Genomic DNA, 22,636 nt, shown 5'->3' on the forward strand with positions numbered 1-22,636 from the left:
GAGGCTGCTTGTCCATTGCGGATGTGGGGAGAGCACAAACATCCTGCTCAGGACAGCAGCAGAACAGGGTGATGGTGGCTGTGGAAGGAGGAAGGAAGGAAAATTCCCAGTGATGGGCCTGGGGCAGGGAAGGCTGTCAGCTGTGAGAGGGCTCGACAGGATGTCACGGGAGAGAGTACAACACAACTGCCACCTACCGAAAAGGTCAGAGAGCATGAGAACATAGAGCTGATCAGATGGGGTTTGGTTTACACACACAGATCTGAGCAACTTCCGTGAGGCTGGAAGAGTAAATAGACTTTTAAACCAGACTGTTATAAACCTCTGCACCTCTGACCTGTGTAACAGGGACCACGGTTTCACTGTTGTCAATTCCAGCAATCCGGTAACATGTTTCAGCTAAACCATCTACACCACCACCCATCCGTGCTGAAATTCTCCAGGTCATAGCAGCCCTGCTTCATTCTGTGCTAATTACTTACCCTGTTAGTTACCTCTGCAGTTACAACAGGAAGAAAACTGTTAGGTCATTTACTGTATGGCAGTGCAGCGTATGGAGATGATGATGACAAAGTGGAAAGGTGGTAAGGGAAGTGGTGGTGAAGGCCAGGGCTTGCAGTTCTGGTGTCTTTGAGAAGTGAGCTTTCAAAGAACAGATGAAAACAGCTTAACGGACAGCATAGCAGATGAAGACAGCTTGGTTCAATAGGGAGGTGGCAAAATATGATACTGTATGTCACATTCTTGTTCTGAGGGTTGACAGTGTTCCTGCACCTCAAACAGCTTCAGCTGATCCCATCAAGTCCTCTTGACTACAATAAAACTATTGAGACTGTAGACCAGAAAACCTCCTACATTGTCTTTAGGAAAGAAAGATAGGAAAACCATATCCAGTAACACCTCACCGGGCATGGACATGGTTGAAGGGAAAACTAACCTGAAAACAAAACACCTCCCCCACAAACTCCTCTTTAGTCTCAGACATGAGCAGTGAAAATCTCAGTCTTGCTGGCAGTGAGCACAACACCAGCACCACTTCCTGCTCTGATTTCCTGTAGTGGAGTGGGGAGCTCTGCTTCATTGTGATGGAGCCAGAGGATACTGAGTAGGCTCAGTTTGCTACGCTACATACTGAAAAAACCCAGAATTTTTATCCTTAGTGGCACCTGGAGTAGCTGCTCCCTTTAACTCTTTGTGGGCTGCTAATGCCCGCAGCATGCAGTCTTTTCAAGTTGATGCAATAACCGCTTTACAGCACTTCCCATCATGCTCAGCTTGTGCCACATTTTCCTTGTTCACTCACTTTTGGCTTCTTCCCCTCCTGCCAGTTACTGGGAAACACCATCACTGTGGCAGGCAGCTTATGAAACCACCCCATACAGAAGCATAGCAATTCCCAAAGCAGAACCCATCAGGTTTTGTTTCCATGCATTGCAAATCCACCACATACCCATGAACCACACCACTTTAAAACTGTTCATCTGGTGTAACTACTGTATTATTTACTATAAACTCTACTAGACAAATGGATAGTTAAAACTCTATAGTGACTATGGACAAATCATATTCATGCAGTTTGAACTAATATATTAATTCATCTTTGCTGGAAAGCAGTGAAAGATCTACTTACCCAGTGACAGTGTAACACACGGAGTCATGCTGCTTGAGCCCCTCAGTTTTGCTTCTCAAAAATGAGACATTTTGTCTTAAAATCCAGCAATCTCTCAGGCTTTTCTTCGTGAGGATTCAAGCTGCTTCACATTTCACCCACATGCTTTTGCAATTAACAACTCTGACATACATGTAAGGATTCCTCAGCAAAGGTGGCAGGAAAAAAGGTCACAAAGGAAGAACTCACACTTGGAAATCTGAATTACTATCTGCTCAGCAACGACTTCAGCTACCACCTGAGAAGGGAAGAACCTCTTCCATCTCACCAGCAGACGCAGGGATTTCTCCTGGGTCTGCAAGTGCTGCAGGGTGATGGGTAGCTGCCATGCCCTAAGGGAGCCACAAGGATGGTGCCAAAGCTCAACCCTGGAAGCAGTGCATGCTGCCTGCTATCCAGTCACTGGCAGTGAAAGTACCTGCACATCTTTGAGAAGAGGCAGAGCTTGGAGCCCCAGGTTTGGCCAGGACAATGCACTGCAACGTGATGCTCCCCTGGTGTACCCCAGGGGAAACCAACCCATTCCCTTCAGCTACAAAGATGCTCCAGCACAAGGAGGCAGCTGTGATGACAGAAATGGCCTGGGCCTCAACAACTGCTCTTTGTGCAGAAGAACAAGGGGGGATACAACCATCTGTGGCAGGAATGCAAGTACAGCAGCCTCAAGAAGTTTCACAGATGTTAAAAGCACCTCACCAAAACTCAGCTCAGGGGGAAAGAGGCAGCACATGACAAAAATTCACTCATTTACAAATCCTGAACTTTAAAACAAACAAACAAAAGGTACATGGCAACTCAAGCCACTTGTCATTCAGCAAAGATACACTGGCATCTTTTGCATTGTCAGCCAATGCTCCAACCCTGTGCCACACACAGCCTAAAGATGCTGCACGGAACCAGTTACAAAGTTGAGAATCAACTGTCAAGCACAGCAACATTAACCCCAAGGTATTTCTTTACAACTGCAAATAAATTCCACATTTTCAAATGAACTACATAAAAGAACTTCACATTTGGAACCAGCAATTGCTTTTGTGTTTCACTGTTTCTTAGATATATGGGTGTTTTCTTGGGTTGTTTTGGGTTTTTTGGTGACCCAGAACCCAGACAGATCTTGTCAGAGTGGGAGCAGTCACCAGGTGACTACACCCTTTTGGACACATCAAGAGCTAATGGCTGCACCTAACATTTAGTATCAAATCTAAACATTTGCGTAGTTCTAATAATTTAAATCCATGTATATTTCAAATTGTCAAGCTAACCCCAAGAGCTGGAACTATGCTCTCACATTTAGCATTATTAAACCAGATACAATTTAAAAAAAACATGATTTTGTGGTATTACTTCAGCTGTAAAAAGTCAAGATGCTGTAAAAAAATGTTCTATAGAAACTCCTCCCTCATGCAGAGTAAACACTGGGTTATTAAAGGCAGAACGTAAACGACGTTTCAGTTGTCTTATCCTTATGGAGAGGTGCTCTGGCTCAGTGACGAGCGGTGCTCAGCACTTTCCCTCGCAGTTTCGCCTCAAACCCAGAGAGAGCAGCGCGGTGCACAGAACCAGGGCAGCACACTGTGGCACTGGGAGCGAGGGCACTGTGAGCAAGTGACTCACGCTGTCACACACGGGACACAAAGGTAAAGAACGAGTACCAGGAGACAAGGTTTGATAAAATCATTTTAATGGAAAATGTAAAACCCCTTTCAACTTCAATGTACAAAGCATGTGTAACACTTGCACTTTTAACAAATTAAAGCAAGCCAATGTTTTAAAAAAATACATCATTGAATGTATATATGTATATATTTACATAGCATATTAAGTTTAATATTTAAGCTTTAAAAGTTCACATAAATTTTACCAAAATGAGACAATTTTTAAATAAATTACACCTTTTGAAAACGTTTAATTGTACACTGAATAGCTTCAATAAAATACTGAAGTGTTTGTATTTAATATCTACTTTATATACTTTATATTTTACAAAGTTTACAATTATTTGGCAGTAATTTTCAGATTATGACATGACTGCTGTGCGGACTCAGCAAGATCCCAAATGCAGGCAATAGCTGGTGTTTGTGTCCTACTCTCACAGTAACTGTCTCAATGTAGTGAAAAATATCTGAATTATTTTAGCAAACTGTACAAGTCACATTTACATTTGATCAACAATATAGCATAGAATTTTGTGGGTTTTTTTCCAAAAATAAATACATCATCTTAAATCTTTAACATTTCACAAACTTCATGTACATTATAATACAGGACAGCAGAATGCTGCTGAATCGTTTGCAAGTCTAACATGTAATCACAGTGGCTGTGATATGAAGCTCTACCGCTGCAGTGTCAGTAACAAGTAAATACGATGACTATTTTTTCTTGGCACTGATGGTTTGTGAAGCTTAAATTAGTGTGCATACTGTTCACCTATTAGAGAAAATAACCTCCAGCTGATGTTACCACAAAAAAGCAGAATGTGCTCAGTTTTCATCCATGTCTTCCAGTTCACCTTCGTGAATCTTCAAAGCTCTCACCATTTCCTTAACTGCATGATACAAGATATTTTTAACCTGCGAGAACATTGGACAGATTTTAGTACAGCCTTCCACGAAGGAACTCTGCAAAGTGACTACATTTAAGACTGAGCCCTAATCATAGTGGATGGAAAACCCAGGAAGGTTACATCAAGCCAGTGCTAAAGGAAACACCTTCTTACACATTTCAAAACATAGCATAAATAAAACCAGCTGCTCAAGGGAGAGTCATTTACACCCCTGCATTCATGCTGCTGCTCATTGTTATTCTGTGTGAACAGCAGCAAGGAAGTAGCTCCACACACTGCTCCGCATTTCAATGAGCCTGAGCATGCCCTGCATTCCCAACAGCTTCCAGAGCAGAATTCATTTCCTACCTGCAGTTTATCATCATAATTGATTTCTTCCTTTGACAGCCTCAGCTCCTGCGTTAAGTGAAACGACTGTACAAGATGTTCTGGAGACACAAAGTCTTCTGTTACTTGAACGCAGCTGTGAAAATTTTGCACCTATCCAAAATAACAAGAGGAGACTGATAATTAGTACTTTGGAGTTACTCAAATACCCAAGATGAGAGGGGGCCTTGACATCTCTTAAACCACAGGCTTATAAGACTGAAGGGCGTCTCTATATGTTATGTAATGAGCAATTAAGTGTATGCATCTTAGGAAACCTAGTTTCTGGCAAAAGGTACACTTTGAACAATGCACATCTGCCTGTGCTTCAGCACTTCTTCCTGTAGTCAGCTCCAACACTCATTCGACATACTCTGATGTGTTGTATTCCACCCTTTTACCAGCTGCACAGGCACTGCTGCCATGTGCTACTGCTGCACAGCCATGGCCAAAACACTGCACAGACTGACTCCACAGCAGCCTTGCCCTGCAGGACATAGCTCCTTGGGCCACGGAGGCATGCTGGAAACCTGCACTCTGCCAGGCACAACTGCCATGTCTGCTGAGAAGGAACTGCCACTGGAAAGTCAAGTACTTGAACAAAGGGCAGGTTCAGAAGGGGGGAAGGAGCAGGTTCTGTTTTCTGTAAGTACACTTTCTTACTGGTAAGAAGCAACTACTGAGAGAAATGGACACCACCTCCTGCCACACAGGTCATACCTGGAGGACAGGGGAAAGAAAAAGCCACTTCCTGGTTGTGATCTCACTACCAACTCCTGTTTGTCCTCTTCAGAAATGTACAGAATCAGGTTTTCATCCCTAAACACATATCACACATGTCAAAAACCTTATCTCCCCGAATTCTAACAACTGCTCATGAAGTTGTGCAACATCGATTTTGCCTCTTACAGAGGCTGGAGAGCCCCGGCCACTCCAGCAAACACACAGTCCCACCCTGCTCAACACTGACGAAGATCTGCCTATTTTAAGCTCGAGCCTAGCAAATGCTAGATTTTTTTAGTGCACACTCAAGAATTTATATTGTTACCTGGCCTTCAGAAAACCCTTGGGGTCTACATAGCTGAGGACACAGCACTTCATTTGAAACACACTTTCCTCTTCAGAAACACCGTCTGAGACAGCATTTACAAGGTAACCTGCCCCATTACAGGCGATATCCCAGAGGTAATCCCTAGCTCAACACAAGGGTTATATATGGAGTTTCTGCAGCCTTGCAGTCATCAAGGACAAAGCAGAGCTGTCCCTCCTGTGAATCAATCACAACAGAAATGAGGAAGAGGGTTTGTTGGTGTCACACAACCTGTGAAGGGCAGGAAGCCAAGAGCAAGGGAACAGCTGCAGAAGCGCCAGCACTTGGGGGATTTCCTAGAGCTTGGCTCAGACACCCCTGCCCTGTGCAGCTGGCTCCAGCCCACTGCTCCCTCTCCTCTCAGGCTTCTTGCCTGCTTCAAGTCTCCACCCGCCCTAGTTTTCCTTTCCACCCCCGGGGAAATCCCACACCACTGTTTCACCTTCTCCTGACTGAGACAAGGTTTTACCAACTCCCCCCACACCCCCACTGCAGAGTGAGCAATATCTGCTGCCCTCTTTCATTCTGCTGTGCTTTAAACCTCCTTCCCTTCCAGGGCCTGTCTTATCAGTGTGCAAGTCTTTGCAGGGAAGACAGATTTTACCCATCCGGTCTGGTATTTAACATGGGAATGCTGAGCTGACATCCCACAGGCAGTTCTATTTATAATAGTTATAATGCAAGCTGATACAATGACACACACAAATATGTATGTTTAGCAGTGATTCCCTGAGGTTTGCAGGGGGAGGATTACAGCACTCCACAACTGTGCCATTTCCAGCTGAACAGAGGTAAAAGCTTCTCCCCAGCCCATGTCACACAGAGGAACAGTGTTCCAGCAGGGCAGAGATCAGCAGAGAGCTGGAACAGCCTCAAACCTGGGCCAGGACAGGGAAGGGTGAGTGGGCAGGGAGGAAAGGGACCTCCATCCGTGTGACTGCAGCTCCTCACAGCACAGCCATCTCCCTCCTGTCCTTACACACTGAGATCAGCCATTTCCTGCATGGCTTAGCTCTGGGGCCATGCTCAGCCCAGCAGCTCTGCATATGCAACTCCCAGACCTTTATCCTACATCCTTATCGCAACATCACCAGGATATCACATTACCTCCAGCATGTTATTTTACAATATATAATCCTGCTGTTAAGTCAAGATAATGCTACAACATTGTAATAACCTGTTCTACTATGAACAGGTTTTGCATATAGTCTTACGAACACATTTCAATCACCAACTCAAGTATCTCTAGCTTTTAATTTATCACTAGAATTCTTTGCAAATTTAGAGTCACCAAATTAAAACCAGAAAGGGCATTCCTAGAGGACAACTGGGATAGGGGATGACCTAAAGTGAAGCAGGAGAAAGAGCAAATAGTTCAGAGTAACAGTAAAAAACCACCCTTTTTTTCAGCTGGATAAGTTTCCAAGCAGAGCTAAGGGTTTGCTGTTACAAGCACCAGACAGAGAACAAGGCCCAGATGCAAAGCTAAACTCCCCTACTTGTACAGCCAACTAGAAAGGAGAGAAAATCTTGCAGTACACCAGACACAGTACATTCAGGGAAGCATCTGCAGAGGAGACCAGTCCAGTATCTATTTCTGGTTTCCCCCAGAGAGCAATTCTTTCCACAGGAGGTACTGACAAGGCTACTCTGACCATCACAGCTCACAGGAGAGGCTCTCCTCCCACCCCACCACTGGAACAGTTTGCCTGTTGAAATGATCACAAAGGGGATGTGACTGCTGTCTGGAAGTACACAGGGAAGAAGGGGAAACCTGCAAAGCAAGAGGAATGCTTTATGCTACCATAAAATACTAAGAACAAGATACTTTAAAAGGCACGAATCCATAGAAGCTGAGGGGGAAAAAATAGTGTGTATATACATATATGTGTGTGTGTGTATATATATAAGAAATACACACAATCTCCTCCATGTGAGCGCAATAAAATTCTAGACCAGCGCGTCAGAAGCAGCAGTGTGTCAACAATCCTAACTGGCTACAGGATGGAAGTGTCTGAGCTCCAGGATGCAGTGACCACAGGCTGCTGGGCTCCCTAATTCCATCCCTCAGCCTAATTTTCGCTGCTCCACAACATTAACAACGAGCAAGTAAAAATAAAAATGTTAATTTACTACCAAATTTAGTATCAACTCTCATCCAATTTTAATTATTTAATATTCATGACACGCATGTAAATCTGAAACACTTAACATGTACACTTAACCTGGAATGCATTCTTGTGCAGACTTATTTTTAAGTGTTTAAATGTGCTTTGTATATACGAAGTGTTGGTGCTGATCCTTAAGGTCAGTATTTATGCATCTTATATAGAGAGTACCATACAAGTACATGAAAGAACACGATGCTTTCATTTCCTCCTACGTGGCAGATTCACAGGAACTTCTTACTGAAGATGAAAAGGTTCTCAGCTTCACCCACTGAGGTTTAAAACCACCATGTTATTATCCCCTTGGTGCCAGAAGCTAGAGCATTACCACTTCAAAAGCAATCTGGAGTTTAAAGCCAAAGAGATAAAGATAAGAGTGGTCTTATTTTTGGTCCTTAAACCTATGAACTGCAGGGAAGCCTGAAACAGTCTTCCTACTTCATGTTTTACCTTCTTTATACCTTTATATGCCACATGCTACACAAAACAAATTTCCCAGTACGTTTGTTATTTTCTGTGAGCTCCTTTTTCACTCTTATGTCTGGGATATCTCCTGTGTTTCAAGAGAACAGAGTAAGGCTGCTGGAGGATGCAACATGACTCTGTGTGTCCTAACTGATTTAGCCTAAAAATAGCCAAGAATAACATCAATGCCAGACATTCATTCAGGCCCTGGAGACATGACACAGGGAAAGACAATCTATACCAAACCAAGATCTGGGCACCTGGGTTGTTTTGGGCCTTTTTTTTATTTTTTTTTTTTACTTTATTTCTTTTGCCAGAAACCAACTCCAAACAGATCACCCAGGGTTAACATACGGCCATGTGAAATGATCTGAAGACTCACTGCAACAAAAAAGAAGTCTAGTCTTCTAAGGTATCTGTTGATTTCCACGCCCCAGCAACTGACATAGCCAGCAGACAGTGAAAGACGTAACACCTGTCATTACTACAACCCTGTCATTCTTTTCCCAGAGAAAACCCTACTGCTCTGGTCATGGTGACATGCTAAGCCACTGCTTCCTCTCTGCCCAGAACAGGCAGTGGATGCAAGCTTATCTGCAGATTAGAAACCAAACAGCATTCTCTGCAGAAAGGCCTGGCCTTTCTTGAACCCAGGTGGAGATCAATGATAAATCTTAACAGCAAGATGGTTTACAACTCCTACTACAGGGTGGGGATGGCTCCTCATTCCTTGATAGTCAGCTACCTAATTAGTGGTGCTTGACAGCTGGCAAGACAGCAAGAAAGCAGGCTCTATTTCCTGTTAAACAGGGAAAGGTTCACGGAGTGAAGAAAGAAATAAACCTAGAATGCTCCCAAATCATATCTGAACAATCATATTTTCTTCCTCTTTTCACCAAGCAGTCTGCAGACTACGAGTAAAAAATAGATTTAAAAAAACCAAACACCAAACAAAATGAAGCAAACGAACCCGATGTGCTAGGAGAGGATGAAGCTTGCCACATATTCATACTGTTTCTTGAGAACTGCCCTACTGGCAGTACTTGTTCTTACATAACTAAGAATTAAACCCTCCCAGCTGCTGCAAAGGTGGTATGACACTTTCTGATGGTGAGGAAAGCTGCTGAAGAGTCAGTGATGACTCCTGGTGATGGATGTACCTTTTGTGTAAGAAGTAACTTAATGTAGACTGGGCAAACAACCTCCAAATCCTGTTACAGAAACATCTTGTTACACACAAACTGTTTCTACAGTTCTCCTATGGATGAAGACAGAAACAATGACATGTGACATCCAGGTATTTCTATCTGCTTGGGTTGCTCTCCCTGCTTCGCCTGTGTTTAAGTTAACTTTCAGTTTAGAATTAAAAAAAACAAACCAAACACTAACCTGACTTTGCCAAAACTACACCAGTTTATTTAGAAATCTGCTAATTAAATGCAGAAAAAAAGTGGTAATAGCATGGTCATTTTTCATTTTAAAGGAAAAAAAGGAACAATATCATCTCAAGTGCTCAAGTTGCTCTATGGTAGTACTGGCTGGTCATCTGTGCAAGCAGATATACCTTATTATAAATACCTATACACTAACCAGTAAGAAAATAAAATCTACTTTCAGTACAGGTGCAGTTATGTCCTTGAAAAAAGTTATTTTATTGTATTTATGGTTATTTAATCCTGTGTCTTTAAGCAAATGTACGTTACCTGATGCAGTGCTCCTGCTGGCAGAATAATAGCATCACCAAGGAACTGAATAACCGTACAAGTTTTCACACCATATTCTTCAAGAAGTCTTTGGCGAAGTTTTTTGTTCACATACCAACTCTGATCACGTATTGGATCATGCTCTGGTAAAAGGTCTAGGCCTTGCTCTTTTGCTATCTGTAAGTAGAGAAAAGATCCCAAGTCACTTTCAAAAGAAGCTGAGCTTTTTGCTGATGAGTTGTAAGCATACCTAACTTAATGAAGCAGTACTACTGTGTTCCCAATACCCAAATGACACTTTAGTTAGGGATTCAAAGAAACCTCAAAAGGAACTGGGAAGTCCCACTGAGCTGAAGACATCTACAGGACTCCCATTCCAAAGTGTATAATATAAAACTCTGAAAAACTTGGCACAACAATCTATTAATAAGCAACATGCTTTGTGTTACTTTTCATAAAGAAAATAAAATGTGACCTCAAGAGTTCCTATGCTGCCAATCCCTCAAGCTCACAACCTTCACTTTTGACACCGACACACACCTGCTCAGGAAAATAAAAACCCAGCAGATAGAACTAAGGGTCATATGGTGCTGGGCAACTCTGCTTGAGAATGGGGCTGGACTAAAGGACTTCAAGAGGTCCCCTTCCAATCTCAACCACTCTGTAACAAGAAGCTATTTTCCTACCATCCCATCAAGGAATCCATAAAAAGATAATGGACATAAAAAAAACCCAACTTGCTGACAGCAGTAGAATTAACCACAACAACCATTTGTCATCAAGTTAAATATAAAGGAACAAATATTACCCTTAATCTATTGCTAATTGCCAGTCATAGTGACTAAAGATAAAAAACACATCACTAATCCAACCTGTCATGACTCAGGGGCCAGCTATCTTCCATTTTTATTCATATTTATATTAAATATACTTAATATGATGCAGAGCTTGAAACTGTTCTTGTGTTATCACCCTTCTTCTGTACTAATAAGATACTGAGATTTTCTCTTATCAGTAGGTGAAGTGGTCCAAAGGTCGTCATCAACTCCTCTCCAATTCACTGTTTCAAAAATACCGTACCACAAATACAGGCAGTGGCAGCAAATGACAAACTTTAACATAGCATCTTAAGTGCTTCAGCTTTGAACCTGCTGCTCTCAGAGTTCCACAGTATCTCTTAATTGCTCTGAAAGAAGAAACTCTGAATAATACCCAACTGTCCACCTATTCCTTTGCATTTGTGATTTTATTCACAACTCTCTTTTCCAAAGGAAAAAGAGCCACCACTTACTTTATGAGCATGTACTTTGTGAATGAACAGAAAAGCCTTGCTGTGTAATTCTTCATCATCTGGAATTAGCTTTATTTTATTTACTAATGCTCAATTTTCCCCACAGTTCAGCTTGCCAAAGAGAAATGTTTGAGTCATCAGAGGAGAGCTGCCCTGGGACTGAAACAGTGCCTCACTGTCCACGAGAATTATTAGTGCTAAATTTCTCGGGCTCTTCCTGCTCACAGTAGAGACCTTTGGCCTCTGGCTTGTTTATGGACCCTTTTGGTCTAGCCCATTAAAATGTATCTGATTTTTTTCCCACAGCAGAAGACAGTGAAGACTTCTTTTCCTTGTGGGACCACTTCAGTGGTATTTTGATATTTCTCTCATCCATCAGGACTGCCTTCTAGAACATGAAAGCATGCTGAAGACAGGACACAGAAAACAGCTTCTGTGATGGTATCTCTAAATTTAATGCTATCAATGGATATTCATCCTACATGGTAATGACCTGAAAGGTTCTGCTGTGGTTCTCTGGAAGGCTGCCAAAGGAAGATCTGCACTGTAGCTGATATTGAACAAGTCTGCTGCCCTTGGGTGCATTATCCCCCACTGTTTCCACCCTCACTAAGAGCCAAGGCATGTTCTTTGTTCTCCTGAGCCTCCAGAGTTTGCAGGCTACCTGTAACTCTTGAGAAGCAAATATGTACCATGTTGTACCATTTATCTGTTGATGATGTTGCACATTATAATTTAAGTGCTAGAAAGCATTTTGCTTCCCTTCCTCCTTTCCCTAAGCACAGGGATTTGTAGTTTTTGCCAGCCCTCTCTGATTTACCCATTACTTGCATTATACTTAGAAAATACATATTATGAGTCTAACCTTTTGCAGGAACTCCCTTATCTTGTCAGCATCTTTGCCAGCATAAATGTGCCATAAAGCACCAGGTAATTCACTTGAATCTTTCAACCGCTTCCTTAAAAGGTCATCCAAATCTTCCTCTTCTAACTTCTTCAAAACTCCTAAAATTCAACAAAAATGTTTCTGTTTGTTTAAGAGAGACAGAGCAAAAACTAAACACCTTTTAAAAGTTCTTATGTGAGGCTGAGCAGATCAAAGTTTGCTGAATATAACAGAAGCCCCCAGGTTACCTTTCTGTTTGGTGCTCATATAGAAAAAGAATGACAAAAAGTTTTTAAAAACTTATTTTTACGGTAACTTTTTTTTACATCTTTTAAATTCGATGAACACATTTTGCCCACCTGAAATAAACAAGCAGGGCTGGCACCAAAAAATTACAGATGAAAAAGGCATTTTCCTACAGTCAGCAAAAGCAGTGTTTTATGTGCAGCTCTGCAGCAGCTAGTCAAGAACCTAGAGTTCTCCCAGTATGCTCAATTTTGGCTGTGATTAACTCAGCGCACACACAACTGAAAACAAAGCAAATTAAAGACAGCAAACCTTACTGCTGATGTATTAAGTCACACCCAAAATCTACATTTGCTGATTATGGAATAAGAAGATGAAAGAATAAGGGGAGAGAAACAAAACTATTTCAGTGATTTAAAAACTGTTTCACATAAGCAATAAGCCTCATACAGACAAGCAACATATACCAATTTCAGCTCTCTGGTGCTGAAAAATTACATTACAGTCCAAATCCAATAGAGCAAACACAGTGCATCCAGAGGGAGCAGAATAAACACAAGCTCTGGCAAATACATCATCCTGACATAACTGTTAGAACTACCACAGTTTCCAGAGAAAATTCTTCATCTTGCACTTTCATTAGCTCTGCCAGTACTAGCACAGGAATAGTACATCAATTATCGGTAATGGCAAAAAAAAAGTGAAAGGAGTTTGAAATGCCATATCATAATTCATGAACCGCACTGTATTTTATGAAGAATTAATGTGTGTGCTAATTCCTGAAAGACAGAAAATTCCAGGTTTAAGCAAGTACTTATGGACATATAATTCATCTACTTCAGAAGAACATCAATTTTAAAAGTGGCAGATCATTCAGTCCACCTACGTCTCTTACAAAGTGTGCGTTTACCTGATTTGGAAAGTACTCCATTTCCTTTTGCTATGCCAACATAAACAAGGATATTCACAACATCAGAAACTTCAATATGCAGATTTGTGGTTCCTATATCATGGTCTTTAGTAGCAGCCACACCTATGTAACAGGGTAAAATTAAGATTTGTTATATTGTATATTCACCTTCAAAAAGAAATATGCAACAGCAACCGAGAAAAGATTTCCAAAAGTACACTAAGCATCGCAGAAAAGCATCTTATGTACAGGCAGGATTTAACGTGAAAATACTGAAATATACAAACATGCTTCTGTTTCCCTTGCTATTTTTAGCAGAGACCTTGAGTTATCTCTTAGGCCAGGTTAACTGTCCCTACGTAGCAGTTGTGTCAGAGCAAAGCACATTTCAGCAGTACAGTCAATGAACATTCCCTGATGACTGTGTGGCTTCCCAGCCTTTCAAGTTTTTTGGGGCAGAATATAAGTACAGTGAATACACATGGTCATTGAATCAATTCAAATTTGTCACTTTTATGCCTGTCTGCAATCATAGCTCATAATCAGAAGAGATCCCCAAGCAAAGAGGAAAATTAATTTCAGTTCCAAGAGGTGAAAACATACGCGCTTAAGTCAAAAGGGTATTTCAGAACCTTAAGTCTTGCAGCAATATTACATGAGTGTGCCACCAATGAGTCTGTTCTTCAGACCCATGACTTGATCACTATTGCCTATACGTTTATTTAAAGGACATCTGGAGAACTTTTTAAATCAAAGCCATCACATTATAAATTACAACTAATTTATTGTCCTATTGTAACAATTCATGCAACAGAACTGAACAAATGTGTTTCGAAAAGAAGGGGCAGCTGGAAAAGGTCTGAGAGAAACATTCTTTTCTAAACAAGTTTCTGAGTGTATGGTACACAATATAAATGCAAATGATGAAAAATACACTGAGATTTATGTATGACCAGAATTACGAGTACAGTAGCACTTCAGGAAGTATTTTGCCATGCAGCACTATTAAAGACAGGGTCTGTCTTGTGTAAAAGTAGCTAACAATTTATATGCTTCAGAAGACAATAACAGCATAAGAAAAGATAGAACAAAATGTAGACACGAATAAGACTCTCATGCCTGAGGTGCACGTACAGTTAATATGCAAGTCACTCAAGTATTTCTCCTACTGTCCGTGAATTATTATCTCCAAGTAAGCTCAGCTTTCTATCAAGCATAGTAACATTCTACACTTTTCAGGAAGAGGTAACTGCTACAATTCTAGGGCATACTCACCGTATGCACTGCATAGTCTGGGTCCCAAATCTGGACGGACAAAAAATCCTGGCAGATGAGAAGCCAAGTTTAGTTTTCCTTCTGGACTACAATATTCAGGCAAGGGTAAACTTTTTAGTAAGTCCTCATATCTGAAGGAGAAAAGAAAGAAGAAAGTAATTGAATTTGTGTCATTACATAGAGAGAAAAAAAACAACATGGAGATTGATTTAAGAGTATCTAATATTAAACTCAAATACCTTGCTGGCATCATTGCCTTGAAATCTTCACCAGAAGGCCAATCTTTCAGTTTTAGTAGAGCTGTCTCCCCATTTTTTATTTTCTGCCGTTCTGCAAGTAACAGAAATTACTCGAAACTAATACACTTGTAGGTGTTTCACTTTAAATATACAACAGAATTCTGAACATGTCTATGAAGTTCTCCATAAAATGTGAGATAGTTAATTTTGAGATTTGAGAATGATACAAAACAAACTCAACTACTCAAGGAACAATGACATTTTAGTCAGACTTAACTAGCATATTAATCCATCTCCTGCAAAGGAACAAAACCAAAGTTTCCATCATGTTCTCTGGAAACAGATTACCTAGATCTTTCTCTTCAATAAAAAGTTTCTTCAAAGCCTCCAGATGCACAAAGAATGTTTTTAACTATTTCTAACACTCTGTTCAGAATCAATGGAATAATAAATTTAAAGTAACATACTTGAAACATCTTCAAAACCATCCCAGAACTCCTTGACGTTAGTGTTTGAAATAATACTGTCTTTGCAATTCAAGATATCAGCTTGCTGGTTTCCAAAATCTAGACTAATGGACTCAGCTTTCCACAGGCTGAAGTTCATTTTCTTATGCATACCGGACACTAGAACAGGCTGTAAAAATTACATAAAATTTAAAAATCAATACTTTTACTTCAACTAATGTAGTATACAAATACAGCTGAAACATACACTGAAGACCCTGGCCCTGCTGAGCTGTTAACACTTCCTCCAAAAGCAACCATACCCATGATGTCATACACACGTTTTTGCATTTTCAATCTCCATAACAGTAATTTTCCATTCATTATTAGCAGTTAACTGAAGTAAACTACACAAGGTTCATATATAGGTTACACCTGACAAGCCTTTGTCCGATGCTAACAATACATTTTCTAACATGGAGTTAGACAAATTTATCCTTCAAACACAGCTCTCCCAGAGTTTATACTGAGGTCACTTTATAGACCAAATGACTCGATACCTACCCTTCCTTGTTTCCAGCACTCTTTGAAGAGCTTCCAGTTGTTGCTGTTTTTATGGTCTCTGAGCCACAAAACATGCTTATCACAGATCCACGAATACTGAATGTCACTGTACCGTTTACTGCAGTCATCCTGAATACATTTTTTATCATCCTTTGGCTCATCTTTTATTTCAGATTTTACATTTATCTTTGGTGCTCTGTTTGGTGGAATCTTGTTTTCTACTACTGAAGCAATTATGTCATCAAGAATGTTTGGCATAGTCCTTCCACTCTTGCCACTCTATCATAGCAAACAAATGTATGGTTAAACTATGTAAAAACAAATGAAGTTAATGCAATTCCTTTGGCAGTAGAACGACATTACCAATTAGAAGCCTGCAGTTATCTACTTCCTTTGTAGAAAACTGCATGCATTCTTACACAGAAAAAGTCAGAAATATACAGTTATTACAAAGCTCAATAAATAGGAATCTTCCTTTACTTTTCATGTTAAGGCTTTACCTAACTTCACACACATTGTATGAATCCATTATCACTATATATAACAAACATAAATATTAGAACAAGGGTGTGTGCACACACACACGACATTTTAATTATAAATGAGCTTTTAAAGGAATACAGCTATCAGACTATTTTAACTACAATGTACCAAAATAAATGATAGAGACTTGCAAATCCTGATACAAAATCCATGCATCTTGTCAACACTTACTGCTGTTCCTGTAGAGTAAACTGGAGCAAAAGCAATACCAGCATCTGTAGAACCCAGACGCAGTTTGCCTGCTGTTGTAGTTAATAAATCCCGTAACGTTGAGCCCTGCTCATTGTTCTGGGATGCAGGAGGAGAGCTTTTACAGTTTTGGGATTCCAAATTATCCTGGTCTTTCTCTTCCTTTGAATGTTTTCCAGAAGGACATTCTTTGTTCTCTGAAACAAAAATTATCATTTGAAGTTTACACTGTTGTATTACCATACAGGCATACGAACACCACCAGTATCCCGTATATTATAGTGGTGGTGGTAATAATATACTGTTAGCACTAGCACTTCATTCACCTGAAAACACACCAGAGGATAAACAAGATCCTTCAAAATACAGTGAAACAGTGTGACCCTGAAAAGGCCACCCTCAGCATTTCAAACATGCAGCTGAGCATCTGTCACAAATGAGAGATGCTGTAGCTGGAAATACTGCCACATCACACATGCAATTCCAACAGTGGTTCTTCTGGTTAAGAAGACACTGACACTGACACCACCAGGAGAAGGCACTGCAGTTTTAAGATTAAAATTAAAGGGGAAAAGAACATCATCTCTTCTTTTGTTGAACAGAAAACTGTGATTTTTTTTTTCCTAATTCAATTATCTATCACTAGTGCCCCTAAAGTCATGGATATATGACATGAGAGTTTCAAACCTTTCTTTTCTTCTCTGGCTTTCTGCTCTGCAAGATCAGCTAACCAATGCAGTGGTGACTGTGATTCGGGTGGTGTTAACTTGCTGTCTGTGCTTACATCACTCCTTGGACTTGTATTACCATTTGTCTCGGACTTTTGAGGAGTATTCTGCTGTTGAGACTCAGGCATGCACAGAGAAATTTTATTACTGTGGTTAAGGACATTCTGCAAAACCTGTAAGGAACAAATTTATTTTTAAATATGTAACTTTCCCTTAATATATTTCAAAGACAAGGTGCAAGTATTTAACCATCATATATGCAAATTAAAATACAATTTCTAGCACTCAAAACCAAAAATTCACAAGAATTAGAACACCTGAATAAACTGCAATGTATACACGTATTTTAGACTCACCTGAGACACACCGTTCATTGCAGGAAGCTTGCCAGCTGGTGTGCTCTGCTTGCTGGTACACTGACAATGGGATTTGATTTCAAATTTTTCTCTAATATTGTGCATAGCATCCAAAAGATCTGTCAAAACTAGAAGACAAAAAGAAACCACCAGCAGCTCTCAGTCATTTTGTCACCCTCTTTACAGTACACACACCATGATGCCAAAATGCCATCTCTAAACTTTTTTAAAATACAAACTTGTAGAATTGCTAAATTTAACACTCAAAAATATTATAAAAAGACTGTCCAGTTTACCTTAAAGATTGTGCAGAAAGAGACAAGGTCTTTCATTAAATAACTGCACACTACTCCTCTGAATAATCTAACCTTCACTCTGCATTCCTATTGCATGGTGCACACCAAGCAAGTCAGTCATTTATTGTTTACTCCTCATTGTTCAGTGGGTGCATCATTGCTTCATTTAATGAAACTGTCAAACTACAGACTGAAGTGAGCCACATCTTGACAAAGAAATTAGTATGTGATTATGCAATTTAAGGCTGTTTGGTAATGGGTATGCACAGAAGAAGAAAACTGAGGTTAGGTAGGCAGTCTTCTCTGTGCTGTTTCCAAATAAGTGGTTCACTTCACAATTTAGAACAGTTTCAGTCTGGAACCTGTTCTGGGGAATGTTACAATTTGAATTTATTATGGGGTCTAACAAACCTTCATTGCTTCCTGAACTAACATGCAGAAAACCATTAAAAAAAACAAAACAAAACCACTGGGTCTGTATTTCCAGCTTAAAATAGCTTGGGAATTTACTTAAGTTTAAGGGCACATTTGAATTTTCTATTCTCTGCAACAATTCTGCCAGAGATCCCAAGTGCAACTGCACTAACAACAACTACATCTACCCACAGTTCTTCATAAAACTTACTTGGCTGTAAGAAAAAGATCTGAATTTAGCTGTGTTTAGTTTCTTTTTTGTTTGTTTTGTTTCTTAGTTTCTCATTTATCATAAGCTGCTTCACTGCATTTTAAGATGTTCAATCAGGTGTCCAACAAAAACCACATGAATCTTTGTTTTTTGGTGGGTGGGTGGATGAGCGGGATAGAAAACAGTGAAAAGCAGATCCCCAAAAATCTGTTGCCACATAATGTTCCTCAGCAATACTATTCTAAGATTTTCATTTAACAGCCAAGGTCCGATTTATTAAGTGCATTCTTGGTGTTTTCTTCTGCTCTGAAAAGGTACAAAACAGTCCCAACAAACACCCTGAATTTCTTCACTGCCTATTTCCAAAATCCCTTCAGGTATATGTCAGCACACTCTCTCTTCGCAATCAATGCCCCTTGCTGATAACTGCTCAGTCACTTGCCTTCCTGCAATTAGTTGACAGATTTTGCAGGTTTTTAAATGGAAAATGGGAAGTTTCAAGAAAGAACTCTGGCCTTTTTTTACAGAAAAGGCCTGGGAAAAAAACACATCCTGCTTGTTTGCAAGTAGTCTTACCAGAGCCTGGAATAATCTGTGTTGGCATCAGGTGTTTGTGATCATGAGGCTGTCCCTTCACACACTTCATCCAAGCATATAACTCCTTATCTGCAAAACAGCATTGCCAGTTGTTTTACTTCAGTGTTACACAAGACAGCACTAACATTTTTCAGTTTTTAGTTAGAAACAGTTATCTATACATACTGTAAATCTTCTGTCCTTATACCTTGCATAACAAATATTTGCATACAACAGCTACTTTTCATAACAAGAATAGTTTTAACAATACTGAAATCTGAAATAGCTGCATCTGTAGCACAGATCCCTGCGAATAACCTCAGCTTCAAAGTATATTCCATTAATTACATTTAATGCATTGCCAATTTAGCATAAGCTGAAGTCCTTTACAGTTGCTACTGAGGCAGTGAGACTCCCTTGATGAATTCTAATACAGTAAAGAGACTCAATTAGGCTGCTATTGTACAGTTTATTTAATTTGACACAATCCACGCTCCAACTGAAAGTGGATGTCTTCAACCAGAGTGCCAAAGAAGCAAAAAAGATGGACTTTTAAACTGAATCAATTCTCTGATTTAGCCTACCATACAGCTGCCACTAGTGTTAATGGTGGCACAAAGTGACAGAATTTGCATCACAGGTTCATGTCAGATTAAAGCAACTGGGAAACCACAAGTCTCTATGTACTGGTTAAAAACTGTTTGTGGCAGCAGAGAGGGCCTAACTGGTAGGAGAAAGAGGCTTCCTATGACGTTTCAGGAAGATGGCCCTACCAGAAAAATATGGAGTGTAAAGATAGGACAGAGGAAGAATGACAGAAACAAATGTCTGACCAAGTCACTGGTCACCAATCTGGTATGTGATTTTGGGGCAGAAACAGAAATACAGTTTCTCTCTCAATCCCCAGTATTGTTCCCTATCCACTGAACTGTTAGTTTTTTAACAGGCTCTTCAAACCTTCTTATTAGTTTGTTCAGCTGTAGCAATGTAAACTAAGAAGTACACTACAGGAAGCATTTAGCACATTTAAAGCATTATTTTCTTCCACTGCAATAGATGTGCAACATACCAGATGTTCTTCTCAGGTACATAGGAAATTTGTTAGCTATCCTGTAGGTTTTGAAACTCTTAACGAAACACAGGACTGGCCACAAACATAAATCAAATAAAAAACCAAACCAGCATATACCTACTTAACGTATATCATCACTGAAACGCCGTAACATGGCATTCCACTTGATGGTGCCATGAACTGTCTGAAGATAACAATGAATGCATATTCATTCATCCATGTAGTAATGAGAGAAATCATTGATAAGTATCTGAGTATGAAACATTCAAACCTCTAACATTCCTGCTGAAGCCGGGAAAAACCAGTGTATCCTCTGTTACATTTAGCAACTGTAAAAACAACTATCGGTTCCAGGAAAAATGGTGTAATGTAAGGTGCTATTATATAGAAATGGGTGGGTGGTTCTGAACTTTGTAAGAGACTGCCAAAAGAGAGACAGTTCACATGAGTCCTACAGTATCATTAGAAATAAAGCCACAGAGAAGGAAGCTATCATACTTCTGCTTTTGCATGTAACGTGATGAACAGTAAGGAGAAAGTCTTCCTTGTTAGAAAATTGAAAAGAAGCCTGCTTCTGCATACGGCTTTTTTAAGCTTTTAAGACATTTTACTAAGATTTTCCTGGCTGGTTAACACACGTGCTATAAAAAGCCTCTGACTGCATATTCCCACTACAGTAAATAATGTTCAGCGTATATCCCAAGCCACGTCAGATGGATACACACATACACGCACTCACAGACTTAAGCCAGTTAAGAATTGCTGAAACAGCCTCCAGCCTTAAAGCATTAGCAACTGATCTTGGTTTTGGAAAACACTGACATTAGCTCCCTAGAAGCTTCAGGCTTTGATGGAAGTCTCTGGGAACATCCTATAACTGCACTGTAGGAAGCCTCTCACTGCCAGCCAAGGACAAAATGGATAAGTTTATTTATCAAAGATTCACCATCTAAATGTTAAACTTTATTTTACTAACATTTCACATCTGTGACATTATGCTGCTCTGACAAACACAGAAATGCTTTTCAAAACAGCATTATACTTGAATTGGTTCCTGGCGCAGTGTTTGCAGGACTATGCCAGGGCACAATGCCTGCCACACAGGGGAAAGCAGTCCTTTCCAACAAACAGTCTGAGCACCCATGTCACAGTCAAGGGCTCAATGATCAGATGAAGATTCCAAGCCATTCCTCCTTTCAATTACAAATAGGCTTGGTCACTCAGAAGTCATACGTTTGCAAGTTAACCTTGTTATACTTCACTACAGTCTACACTAGACATTTCCATTTAAGCACAGAATAAGCAGGGTATGTGTGTAGGCTGCTGGACCATGAAGCCTCCACTAACACGCATTTTAAATACTATGTGAAGTATTTTTCTTTCTCTTTTTATAATAAAAAGCAGGCTGCTAAGCCCATATGACAAACCATGTATGTCTGAAGGGAGGACTCAAAAAAAGCACTTAAATCAGGGCAAGTCTTAACAGCAGTGAGTTACTATAGAGCAGGGAGGTGTAATGGAAAGCCAGACTCACAGCCGAAGAACATGATTTAACCTTGAGGGGCAAGGCACAAGCAACCCAAGACAATCCACACAAAAAGGCTGAAAAGCAGACAGAGACCTAAAATAGCCCCCACAGCAGTTGTTTTCTGAATGACTGATTCTATGCTGACCCGCAAAAAAGGAGGCAAAGAGAACCTAAACACACAAGTAGTAATTTAACACTTAAGAGAAAGGCAGTTACACTGGTGGATCAGCAGCTCTACAACAAATGAGAATAAACAGCCTATACAATACTCTAGTTCATAAAGAACTGACCTCTAGAACTTTTTCTTTCCTTTGCCTTGTAACAATCTAGGCAGACCACAAATCCACATTTCTGGCAGACCCAATGAATGTTAAATAATGTGGCTTCACATGCATCACACATCTCACGGACTCCTCTCACTGCTCTCTTCCATGCAATTTTGGCTGAAATACAAAATAAGCAGAATAAACCGACTAAAATTTAAATGCAAAGTACAGTATGAATAGCTTTTATAGGCAAAACATTTGTTATTTTCCCCTCAGATGCAAATGGGTGTGAGCAGAGGAAAGTGATCCTTCATAAACAGACCATCAGTATCTACTCCTTTAGCTGCATTCCACAACTCCATCAAATCTACTATTGATACACTGTAAAGAAATGAAAGCATTCAAAAAGCTCAGACTAAAATAATACAGAAAGAATATTCCTGCTTAACATGAGTGGGCTTCAAGTATGACAAACTTCTCTAACATATACTTTTACCCCATGTAATGAGGAAAGCTGGGTTTTTCACCTGACTGCCTATAGGACATGTTTAATCTCAAGGGCAGCCAAACTAGTGA

At 40.1% G+C, this 22,636-nt stretch overlaps 1 protein-coding gene across 1 annotated transcript in view; it reads right to left on the reverse strand.

Annotated features, from left to right (window-relative positions):
* Window positions 1-3,333: 3,333 nt before the first annotated feature.
* Window positions 3,334-22,636, reverse strand: part of JMJD1C (jumonji domain containing 1C) — a 56,256-nt gene continuing 36,953 nt past the window's right edge. Inside the window, exons 11-24 of the mRNA XM_031053295.2 lie at window positions 22,085-22,237; window positions 19,195-19,284; window positions 17,698-17,825; window positions 17,301-17,514; window positions 16,596-16,810; window positions 15,882-16,160; window positions 15,339-15,507; window positions 14,872-14,962; window positions 14,633-14,763; window positions 13,358-13,480; window positions 12,181-12,320; window positions 10,025-10,201; window positions 4,581-4,712; window positions 3,334-4,239 (exon numbers count right to left, since the gene is read on the reverse strand). Of these exons, the coding sequence (XP_030909155.2) occupies window positions 4,150-4,239; window positions 4,581-4,712; window positions 10,025-10,201; window positions 12,181-12,320; window positions 13,358-13,480; window positions 14,633-14,763; window positions 14,872-14,962; window positions 15,339-15,507; window positions 15,882-16,160; window positions 16,596-16,810; window positions 17,301-17,514; window positions 17,698-17,825; window positions 19,195-19,284; window positions 22,085-22,237 (2,132 nt within the window). The 3' untranslated portion in view covers window positions 3,334-4,149. The remainder of the gene's footprint in view (window positions 4,240-4,580; window positions 4,713-10,024; window positions 10,202-12,180; window positions 12,321-13,357; window positions 13,481-14,632; window positions 14,764-14,871; window positions 14,963-15,338; window positions 15,508-15,881; window positions 16,161-16,595; window positions 16,811-17,300; window positions 17,515-17,697; window positions 17,826-19,194; window positions 19,285-22,084; window positions 22,238-22,636) is intronic.

The sequence above is a fragment of the Melopsittacus undulatus genome, chromosome 4 (assembly GCF_012275295.1).
Source record: "Melopsittacus undulatus isolate bMelUnd1 chromosome 4, bMelUnd1.mat.Z, whole genome shotgun sequence".
Taxonomy (NCBI): Eukaryota; Metazoa; Chordata; class Aves; order Psittaciformes; family Psittaculidae; genus Melopsittacus; species Melopsittacus undulatus.